The 12,354-nt window shown below is 41.9% G+C and overlaps 1 protein-coding gene across 1 annotated transcript; it reads left to right on the forward strand.

Moving 5' to 3' along the window:
• Window positions 1-222: 222 nt before the first annotated feature.
• On the forward strand, window positions 223-12,329 carry LOC134464709 (sushi, nidogen and EGF-like domain-containing protein 1). Its single transcript, XM_063218067.1, has 10 exons — window positions 223-267; window positions 399-552; window positions 3,955-3,999; window positions 4,259-4,279; window positions 4,489-4,616; window positions 4,808-5,071; window positions 8,052-8,153; window positions 8,288-8,441; window positions 8,609-8,668; window positions 12,310-12,329. The coding sequence occupies exons 1-10, from the start codon at window positions 223-225 to the stop codon at window positions 12,327-12,329; spliced, it is 993 nt and encodes a 330-aa protein (XP_063074137.1).
• The last annotated feature ends 25 nt before the right edge of the window (window positions 12,330-12,354 follow it).

The raw sequence follows: 12,354 nt of genomic DNA on the forward strand, positions 1-12,354 counted from the left end.
ACGCTCCCTCATGTACATGGCTCCTGTCAAATAAGCTAATAAACTAAACTAAACTACCACCGCTACAGCTACTAGACTTACCACTACTACTGCCACTGCACACGCGCACACGCGAACACACACACACACACCACTTAAAAGTTCCTGTTTATTGGTTTCCAGAGTGCAACTGCGACATTCCAGGTTGTTCTGATTTCTGACGGTGATGTGTCTTTTGTCTTCATGAACTACGGTGACATTTCCCCACCACCACCAGATGGATATGGGGTACGATTGGCACACATTTTGTTTCTGCTGTCTATATTACTGATATTTCTGTTAATCATTTTACTAGTTTATTTGTTAAAGCTCTACTTTTCCATGTCTGACAAGCTCTATACCTCCTTCTTTTTCGTTAGATTGAATTAACGCACAGTGACTACATTCAGATTATTGACCTAAGAAGCTGCTCTCCAAATTTCACTATTGATGTGGTGAACTTAAAGACCTCCAGCAACATCAATGTGCCGGGACGATGGGTCATTCCAACTTCATTAGAGTCCAACTTCAGTTGTGAGTACTAGGCCTACTTACTTAATCTGTCTCCCTGATTCTCACTGCAGTCAAGCCCTGAACAAGTTTAGTCCCTCTATTATTCCCTCTAATTTAAAGGCCTCAGATGTAACATATAAAGAAACTTCAGATGTGAGTATTTGCTCACTTCATTTTTTAGTTTCCATGAATGTCACTGAAGACCTGAGTTTAGTTTTATCCATTTTTCAATGTAAAATAAAGTTCTCGACTCTAATGTAAAGGCCTCAGCTGCAATGTAAAGACCTGGAAATAATCTAATTTTTGCACCTCCCCCTGGGGTTTTACCGTTCTTCTATACCTTTAACCATTCTCTGAGTATGTCAGTGCAAATTTTACCTCCAAGCTAGCAGTTAACATTGAGTCCAATGAGACCAGTTAGCCACCAGATTTATTATAAAGGTAGTCATGGGTATGCGGTTAGGGCGCTAGGCTTGTAGCCCAAATGTTGCCGGTTCGAGTCCCGACCCCAGGTTGGTTGGAGTCCTTTCCCCCATCCTCCTCCAAGACGGAGGTACCTGAGCATGTTACTGTCCCACCGCACTGCTCACTTTGGGACGCCAATGGGGGTTGCCCCCTTGCACCGGTGAGGTGTAAATGCAATTTCGTTGGGTGCAGTGTGTCCTAGTGTGCTATGGAGTGCTGTGTCACAACAACAATGGGAGTTGGATTTTCCCAGCTGGGCTTTCACTTTTTCACTAAGTGTTATTTGTGTGAATATTGTATTTATTCTACACCACATACTGTATCCCTCTTGTTTGCAAAATGTGACACAGAGGCTATACAGTATACACCCAAGTCTATTCAGCCTGGAGAACTACTTGTATAGCATGAATAGTTTGGTCTGGCCCCACACGGTTCAGAAAGCTCAGGACTGTAGGTGGTGACCAATCAGGTGTCATTCAGACTACCTCCAGTGTTGTTACATCAGGAGGCTTTGGATGGGTTACAAAAAGGGTATTAGGCGGGTGTCTTTGTAGACTTATGGCCATAGAAATCAACAGAGTTTAGTTCCAATAGAGTGGGATTTAGTGTCTCCAGGTGGGTTCTGAGCATTGTTGGGCAATCATTGGCCATCAGTCACATCTGGCAATACTCATGAACGGCCATCCGGGTACTCTGCTCCTAAATGTGCGTTGCGCCCCTTTATGGGTGAAAACAAACCGAATATCTCATCAACTTACATGCTACATCGGCTACCCTAAATGAACACGGTAAATGCTCCAGTCACGGCCATTTGGCAATGTTATTTGAACAGCCGGCAACACAACACGTTTTCGGCATGTTGCGCGTGAACAACGCTTGTCTACAGGTCCTTATCTTTCATTTATTAAACCCCATCGCCACCAATTGACTTGCATTTCCTGTTTTCCCCCACAAATGGGCGTAACGCACATGGAAAACGTCACGCTGTTCATGAGTATCCCGATTACCTCTACATGCTTTAGCCAATCAGAGCATGACTCCAGGGAAAGTAAAAATCCTCACATTGTGATAGGAGGACAGGTTTGCCAGCCTTTTGTGTCTGACCTTAAATGGTGCAGTACTTTTCTGAATCGCCAGGCAAAAATATTTTTCTGCCACTTTACAGATTCCATAGATATGAACACTACAGTAGATACTGCGTTGACTTCTCCCTTGGAATGAACGGCTGAAGTAAGATCGATGCCATGCTTAGCCGGTATATTACTGCCATCAATGGGGCACCCAAGTCTCCACCCCTTCCAGGCGGCTCATGGGGCTGTAATGGAGTGATCACAGTTATTTTCCGATCCACCTCGCATTCCCCAGTCAATCACACACTTCAGAATTAATGATAACCAATGGTGTGCTTGTCGACTTCACTTGGCAAGTGATTTTTTAGTTGTGTGCGTGCAAAAATATGTAATTATTTGGACCACACAACAGAAGTCGCATGTCCGACGTGCAGCCACTTCAGCCGCGGTGCAGCAGTAGGGTTGGCTGTGCCTCGGTTCACGTCAAATATGCGAGGGGCACGTTGTAGTCTCTAACACAGTTCTGCACAAAAGCGAAAATAACCTTTCTTGTGTGCCAAAAATGAGTGGTCTTACAACCCAAATCCAAACCTTTAAAATTCACAGCCATCATATGTGAAATCCGGAGCACATGCCAAACGGGATGACGATTTAGTTTGGCTCACTCCATTTACTCCCATTCAAAATTTTGAGAGCTACAGCCCCGCGGCTCAGAAGTAGAAGGGTGTGACTTAAGTGCCCCATTGGTGACAAGGCAATGCACACATTATCCTGTTGGTGGCAGTAACGTCTATGAAATATATCAATATACAGGACCAAGATGGTGGTGCCCAGGGTTGGGTCATGCCAAGAGACTGAACACGGTATCTAGGGTCCATATCTGTGGCAAAGTTGAGGCTTTGTTATATGAGGTCCGCCATCTTGAAAGTAGAAGCTAAGGTCTTCAACTAATGAATGTTAATGTTAGCTGATCTGAAACGTGTCCAATGGCAACAGGAGCAGTAGTCTTTTTTTAAAGATTTTGTTTTGGTCTTTTTTGACTTTATTGTTGATAGGACAGTGTGAGAAGTGGACAGGAAGCAAATTGGGAGAGAGATTGGGAGGGGTTGGCAAAGGGCCCGGGCCGGGAATCGAACCCAGGTCAGACCACATGGCAGGCAAGTGCCCTACCGGTGGGCCACGGTAGGGCCTAGAAGCAGTAGTCTTGACTACACAATGTATCCTCCGTGACAACAAATAGATTACACTATAACTGTACAGTCTGCTTTTGCCAAAAGTCTTTGAAACCAAACATTTTTTTGCAATTCGTTGCGACTTCTACATATAAATAAATACAAAATAAAATACAATATAGTTACAATATAGTTAGCTGCTATGCTGTTTTTAATCGCAGTGAAGATTAGTATGATATTGGGAGATATTTCATGAATCAAGAATGTAGTTGTAGCATTTGTTTCATACCTCCATAGCAATAGCAGTGTGATGTAGCCCAGCGGTTCCCAACCTATGGGTCGGGACCCAACCTATGGGTCGCCAAAGATCCACAGTGGGTCGCGAAGCCCTCTTAATTTTAAGGGGTTTAATTTTAATACTATATATGGCCCACGTTGAATAAATGACAAAGCATTTAAACTAATATGCATAGAAGCAACAAAATACAAGTGATACATTGAACAGTTATTCTATATTTGACTGAAGACAAATTGAGGAATAAAATGATAACTAATGAGTTTTCGCAGGAAACAGAGTATCATGTGACTCCCTCTCGTGCGGGCGCTCACCATTGGGTCACCAATGATAAAAATATGGGTCCCTGAAGAAAAAGGTTGGGAACCACTGATGTAGCCTACTTATTAACCCACTGTGCTGTTCATACGTTGTTTGGCAGGTTCGTATCCTTCACGATCGTCGGGCGAGTCCACCATCACTAGGGGTGGGTATTGGCAAATGGTTCACGGTACACATACCATGATGTGAATCTATCATGATGCATTGCCATTCATGTACTATTAAGATGCATTGCGATATTTACTTAGGCTACTTAAATAATCTGACAGTTGTTGAGTAGCATTTTTTAAGCATTTTTGCATTTGGGAGAGTAGTGATGTAGGATGTTGAGTCCAACCCCCAGACGAGATATCCGGTATATACCATGGTCCCAGATGCTAATGTCTTTGTTTTTTCTCCCCCAGGTGGGTGCTCCAGTGCCCACGGTAAGCCCCTTCCTTTACTCCGATCTTACCTGTCTGATATTAATCACACATCTGTCTACCTCATACTGCATACTCGGACAAACTGTTTGGTTGATTATCTGACTTTAATTGCCATCACTGCCTTATCGCCTACTCTGCATTGACTTAGACTGACTATCTGGTTAATCATCTGATTTTGTGTAATTGACGTCACTGTTTCTGCTTGTTAGGTGCGCTTTATCCATTCGGATCTGCTGCCGGTGACACTGTTATTCCCCATGTGGATTCTACCGCACTGGCAAGTGTGTCCCTGCTACAGCCATTCCCGTACTTCAATCGCACATACCGACACATTCTAGTAAGAACATTTTTCAGACTTATTATACAACCTATGGGGTAACAACAGGCTAGGTGAGGTGTTCACTGGAAACAATAAAGTGGAGATTGACAACTCCAGCGACATGTCTTAGATGCTGTTTAAATATGGGCATTGATGAAGTAGAAAAGAATGACATGTGCCTTTACCAAAATGTCTGTGTTGTTTTTCAGATACATGACCGTGAAGGCCTTGCACTTGGTCCTTGGTTCTCTCCAAATGAAGATGTAATTGCACCCTTTACCACAGAATTTAACTACACAGAGAGAGGAAACATTTCCTATCAGCAGTACACCTCAGGTGATGTTCTTCACACTGCAACTCGAGACATCAACTCCTACTTCCCCAACGTGACCTTCACTGCAACCTGGGTGTTTGTGGTCACTTGGGACAGAGTGGTGTATTGGTATTTTAACAGCACAGAAAACAATGACCAAGTAAGTAAGCATATCTTACTTACTGTACATACTGTGTCATGTCAGTGCATTTCACCATGGAATATGGACTCATTTCCCCCAGTACTGTGGTGACCAGTACATCACTACATAATCAATACTTTGTGTATAATCAATACTTTGTACATTTTATTTGTACATGTTATTTGCGTGTCATTTATTGTTGATGTCTGAAATGTTTTGTTAGGATGTGGGTATTGGTATGTCTGAAATGTTGTGAGGATGTGGGTACGGGTATGAGTGAGTTTGTGTGCACAATGCCCATAATGAACGAATTTATTTGAACATGCTATTTGCAAGCTATTTATTGTTTATGACTGAAATGTTGTGAGTACAATGCCCATAATGAACTGTAAGTAGGTCTCCATCTAATACTGCTACTACTATAGGTACTTCTATTACTACTACTGCTGCTACAGTATTTCTCAATTGGTTTTTTACATTTCTCGAATTTCTCTCGCAATTTGCAAAACATAATATTTATTCTCAAAACAGCTTCAAAAATGGCAAAACACGTGGATAACCTGCAAAACCAAGTCTCTTGCTCAAAACCCTTATTTGTCTTACAAAACCAAGTTTTTTGTGTCAATGAACGTATCAGCGCCAGCAGAATGGTTAGTCATTGTGTCATAGTGTATGGACAAGCTAGTCAAATCAATTTCTCATGTTGTCAATTGAATAGTACACTCTTGAGGATCTTTTCTGAAGCGAAATGTTGTTTAGATTGGATAGGAAATGTTGTAAATTCAGTTTTATATTACATTGATCAGATAAGATTGAGATAGTTTCATGCATTCAGTGACAAAGCTTTTTGAGTGATATGACAAAAGCAATTGATAATGTACGAAATCACTGAGAATTGTACACATCCATGGCATGGTAGACGAGAGCATTTGCTATATGCCGAAAACAATGAGAAACTGATTTGACCATGTGCACAGGTAACACCAGGAAGTCACAATTGAACAAAGACTTTTGAGAATCATTATTCTGTTGTGAGAAATGTACAAAACCAATTGAGAAAAACTGTAATACTACTACTACTGCTACTGTTACTACTGCTGCTATTACTGCTGCTACAACTACTACTGCTACTGCTGCTATTACTGCTACTACTACTACTACTACTAGCCTACTACTGCTACTGCTACTACTAGTACTACTGCTGCTACTACCTGTACGACTACTACTACTACAGTTGCTACTACTACTACAGCTGCTATTACTGGGATCTGAAAAGGGCCCGGGCACTTTTTGACACCTGAGGGCCCAGCGCCTAAGCCTCTATCGGTATATATATATATATAGGCCTATATATATATATAGTTTGTCAGTGTGTGTGTGTGTGTGTGTGTGTGTGTGTGCTATTGTTACTACTACTACTACTACTACTACTACTGCTACTAATACTGTTACTCTAGGGTTAGGGTTAGGGTTAGGGTTAAATGTGACATGAGGTGTGATCTTATCATTTTGTTTATAAGACATCTCACATAATATAAAACAAAAATAGGTTGCATATGGGGTTTACGGATCATTTAAATTATGGTCAAACAACAGGGTCATTGTAATGGCTGAGAATAAGTCAGGCTATCCATTGGCCAAATAAAGCCTAAACATGCAGGCTCAAGTAACAGTAAGCATCTATGCAAAAGTGGAATATATGATTGTATTCTGAAAAGCCTGACAAGAAATAATCTGAAAGAAAATTGGATGTCATACAAACATGTTTTATTTAAATTGAGTATAAACACAACTGTACAAAAAAACAGGTTTCAGAGGTCTTCAAAAAGTGCAAGAAAACACACAATAAATATATCTAGCCAAGACTTTTGAAGTTTGAATCTTGTAAACAAATGTGTTGGCTGCATAAAAGTAAAAAGGGCATTTAGAAATGTTTTGTTGTTTTCATACAAAATGCAAAAAAGAAAGACTATGCCACTGCCACTGCCTGTCTCATTTGAATACTAATGAGATAGGTGTGAAAAACCTCTAATGGCCCACACACCCCTGTCAATCTCCATGTGCTCTGATAGCACACTCAACTGTCACTCTCTTTGTCCTGTGGCAGGACACTGTGTTTTGCCTAGCTGAAAGGGGCGTGTTGTGTTACAGATTTGTTTTTGGAGACATGTCAAATTGCCCTCTGAAGGGCATTCAGTCCTCTGTGTGTTAATCTGTTTGTTAGAACAACAAGAATAGGCCTAGTGCATACGTGTATGTAAGATCTCTCAAATTGTATGCACTGGCATGAGAAAGTAGATAGGCCTATGTAACCTCAGCATAGCCTGAATCAGCCATAATAATTCCCAAAAACTGAATGAAGTAATTGTTGAAGCACACACACACACACACACACACACACACACACACACACACACACACACACACACACACACACACACACACACACACACACACACACACACACACACACACACACACACACACACACACACACACTCAGAGAGAGAGGCCCTACACATAAAACCTGTGAACCTGAACGATTATCCAGATGCGTCCGGTCCGCCTGCCTGGAGGTGAGGCATAGGCCTAGTTTGCGCAGCTGAAATGAACCTGACAGAGATGGGCTGGTTTGGCGGACACCCTGCAGATAAGCTTCCATCATCCAAACTGAATTTGAGAGCCAGGTGTAGGCCTATTTGGTGACTAGCGCGGATCCGCCGTGGAATCTTTGACTGTTTTGGACGTGCCATTGAATTGGAACACTTTTCCTTTCCTCTGAAGTTGGTCATATCAGTGACATAGTCGGAAGCGCTCACAGTTTCCAAGATCTCATCAGTGACTTTCGGGAGGGGGGATGTGTGTATGTTATGATGTGTTCATGGGCAATTTTGTGTTCCCAACCCCAACCCCCCACCCCCTCCCCCCCCACACACACACACACACACACACACACACACACACACACTCTAACAAATTCCTGTTTATTTGTTTCCAGAATGCAACTGCGACATTCCAGGCTGTTCTGATTTCTGACGATGATTTATCTTTTGTCTTAATGAACTACGGTGACATTTCCCAACCACCAGAAGAACATGAGGTGCGATTGACACACATTCTGATTCTATTTTCTATATTAGTGATATGAATGTTGTACTTAACATATACTGCAGGTGTCATACTATTATATATTTTTAAAGCTTTGATGTCCCATGTTTTCCCATATTTCATCAGAGTGGATATTCCCACAGTAACTTCACTCAGATTATTCATCTAAAAAGCTGCTTTCCAAATGAGATTATAGACGTTGCAGATTTACAGATCTCCAGCAACATCAATGTGCCAGGACGATGGGTCATTCCTGCCTCATTAAAGTACAACTTCACCTGTGAGTATTTACTTATCTTATCTGCCATAATGATTCTCACTGAAGTAAAAGGAATTCTTAAGTAACGGAAATGAACAAATGCCTGCTTTGAGAAATCGATACTGTATCGTGTCGTCATGGAGGCTGTGATTTACACCCATTGTGTTGTTCTTCATACTATTCGGCAGGTTCGTATTCTTCAGGACCGATAGTGCCCACACCAAAGGAGCCTGACATCACCCAGACAGGTAGGTACTATTCTCTAGTCATCACCCAGGCAGGTAGGTACCCTTCTCTAGTCATCACCTAGGTAGGTAGAGACCCTTCTCTAGTCATCACCCAGGCAGGTAGGGACCCTTCTTTAGTCATCACCCAGACAGGTAGGGACCCTTCTCTATTCATCACCCAGGCAGGTAGGTACCCGTCTCCCTAATCACCCCGGCAGGTAGGGACCCTTCTCTTGTCATCACCCAGGCAGGTAGGGACACTTCTCTAGTCATCACCCCGGCAGGTAGGGACCCTTCTCTAGTCATCACCTAGGCAGGTAGGAACCCTTCTCTAGTCATCACCTAGGCAGGTATGGACCCTTCTCTAGTCAACACCCATACATGTATGGACAATTCTGTAGTCACCACCCAGGCATGTATGGATACTTCTCCCTCATCACCCAGGAAGTTTTCTAGTCATCACCTAGGTAGGTAGGTACCCTTCTCCCCCATCAACCAGGGAGGTAGGAACCCTTCTCTAGTCATCACCTAGGCAGGTATGGACCCTTCTCTAGTCAACACCCATACATGTATGGACAATTCTGTAGTCACCAATGCCCAGGGTAGTCCCCTCCCTTTACTTCCATCTTACCTGTCTGTCATATTACTCACACACTTGTATCTGAGTACCTGATAATCAATCAATTCATTTCCATTACACACTCTGCCTCATTAATCACACACCTGTATTTGCCTACCTCATACTGCATTAACTTAGAGCAATTACCTGGTTACCTCCGCCAAGGAGGTAATGCTTTCAATAGTCTGTCTGTTCAGTTTGTTTGTTTGTTTGTTTGTGTGTTTGTTTTGACCACTGTGTATTTATTTATTTATTTATTTGTGAATATGTCTGTTTGTTTGTACTTCGTATAACTCATACAGAACTGAGACGATTTTTATGAAATTTAGTGGGATGATTGGTCATGACCCAAGGAACAATCGATTACTTTTTGGGAGTGATTGGGACAAGGGTCAAGGTCAAGGTCACGAAAAGGTGAAAAACGTAAATTGAGACGATTTTTATGCAATTTACTGGGATGATTGGTCATGACCCAAAGAACAATCGATGACTTTTTGGGAGTGATTGGGTCAAAGGTCAAGGTCAAGGTCACGAAAAGATCAAAAACGTTTTTCTTTGCCAAGCACTATATGCCAGAACAATGTGTGCATGCTGATTTGAATGAAGTCTGGAGGTCAAGACTGAGCCAAAAATGTAATATTACGATATTCCGGTCCGATTTAAATGAAACTAACACCAACATTTGGAGAATGTTATGCCCCACAATCTGAAGATGGCCAGAAAAAAATAAGTGGCGTGCTTTTCGGTTTGCGCTCTACCGAGTGCTCATTCTAGTTTGTCTGTCTGTTTGTTACCTTCGCCAAGACAAAGTCGGCGAAGGTTATGTTTTGACCGCTGTGTATTTATTTATTTATTTGTTAATATGTTTGTATGTACTTCGTATAACTCAGACAGAACTGAGCCGATTTTTATGAAATTTGGTGGGATGATTGGTCATGACCCAAGGAACAATCGATTAGTTTTTGGGAGTGATTGGGTCAAAGGTCAAAGGTCAAGGTCAAAATGTTTGTTTGTACTTCGTATAACTCAGACAGAACTGAGCCGATATTTATGAAATTTAGTGGGATGATTGGTCATGACCCAAGGAACACTTACTTTTTGGGAGTGATTGGGTCAAAGGTCAAAGGTCAAGGTCAAGGTCACGAAAAGGTCAAAAACGTACATTGAGCCGATTTTTATGAAATTTGGTGGGATGATTGGTCATGACCCAAGGAACAATCGATTACATTTTGGGAGTGATTGGGTCAAAGGTCAAAGGTCACGAAAAGGTCAAAAACGTAAATTCAGCCGATTTTTATGAAATTTACTGGGATGATTGGTCATGACCCAAGGAACAATCGATTACTATTTGGGAGTGATTGGGTCAAAGGTCAAGGTCAAGGTCACGAAAAGGTCAAAAATGTTTTTCTTTGCCAAGCACTATATGCCAGAACAACGTGTGCATGCGGAATTGAATAAGAGGTCAAGACTGGGCCAAATATGTAATATTACGATATTCCGGTCCAATTTCAATGAAACTAACACCAAAATTTGGAGAATGTTACGCCCCACACTCTGAAGATGGCCAGAAAAAAATAAGTGGCGTAGGCGAAGGTTTGCGCTCTACCGAGTGCCCGTTCTAGTTTGTTTGTTTGTCAGCAGAATAACTCAACAACTAATCAATGGATTTGGACAAAACTTTGTGGAGTTGTTGATAATGACCCAAGGAACAATTGATCAAATTCTGGTGGTGATCCGGATCACGAACCGGAACCAGGACTTTTTAAAAGATTCTGTCAGCAGTATAACTCAAAAACGAATCAACTGATTTGGACAAAACTTTGTGAAGTCGTTAGTAATTACCCAAGGAACAAGTGATTAAATTCTGGTGGTGATTCGGATCACGAGCCGGAACCAGAACTTTTAAAAAAATTCTTCACCATTGCTGGCCTATATATCTAGACGCCCCTAGTGACCAGAAATTGAATTGTGGGGACTCCATAAAAAGAAGGCAGAAAGACTTAGGGTGTAACAAAAAATACTGAATCAGACGAAGATAACGCAAAACACGCCCACTCAATGTAAAAGCGTGTGCTCAAGTTGGGTCTCCTAAGGGGGCTTTGTCCCCTACTTCTTCTTCTCTTTTTGAGGTGTTTGCGCAAGACGTTTGCTACCGCCATCTACAGCGCTAAGGGGACTTAATTGATTCTCAACCTCAGGACTCCGAAGGTCTCCTAACCGAAGGTCTCCTAAAGGGGCGTTCACCCAATATAAAGTGGATACCGGAAAAGAAACAAAATGACGCTTCTTGTTAGATCCACCTTCTTTGGCGTATCATTGTCAAATGTTCTATCAAGCAGCTTCCTTGGCGGAGGTCTGCGCTCTCTGAGTGCTTTTAGTTAATTATCTGTTTTTGTCAAATTCACATCACTGTTTCTGATTGTTAGGTGTACTTTATCCATTCCCAATGCCCATACCCATACCCAACAACCCACCTGGATACTTCTCTGATTTTATCTAATCACTCTTTCTGCTCATTAGGTGCACTTTATCCGTTTGGACCTGCTGCTGGTGACACTATTATTCCCCATATGCGGACTATGGCACTGGCAATTGTGTCCCTGCTACAGTCATTCCCATACTTCAATCGCACATACCAACACATTATAGTAAGCAGTGTTCATTCAATACCCTCCTGACTATATTCCACATTATATAACCTATGTGGTAAAAGTGGTCAAGTTGAGATGTTTAATATAAGTAATCCTGAACCATGTGTTGGGAAGACTATCTGTTATTTTCCATGTTTACATTGCTGATATATTAGCTGCCTTGTGTAGTTATGTTACATTCTGATGTCTGAGAAGAACATTGACAAAGGTTTTGGATCTATTTTGTAATGAAAGAACCGCACAGCACTGGGCTCCCTTTTACGAAACGTCACAAGAATTAAGATCATCAGTGTGCGGTTCTTTCATACCTTACATGAACTTCACATTTTGAGCCTGCACCCGACAAAAAGAAATGTGTGAGATCTGAGATCTTGGATCTGTTTTGTACACAGATCGTTTTGATAACGTTTAGACTTTTGCTGCATCAGCCAAGCAGT

The sequence above is a fragment of the Engraulis encrasicolus genome, chromosome 2 (assembly GCF_034702125.1).
Source record: "Engraulis encrasicolus isolate BLACKSEA-1 chromosome 2, IST_EnEncr_1.0, whole genome shotgun sequence".
NCBI lineage: Eukaryota > Metazoa > Chordata > Actinopteri > Clupeiformes > Engraulidae > Engraulis > Engraulis encrasicolus.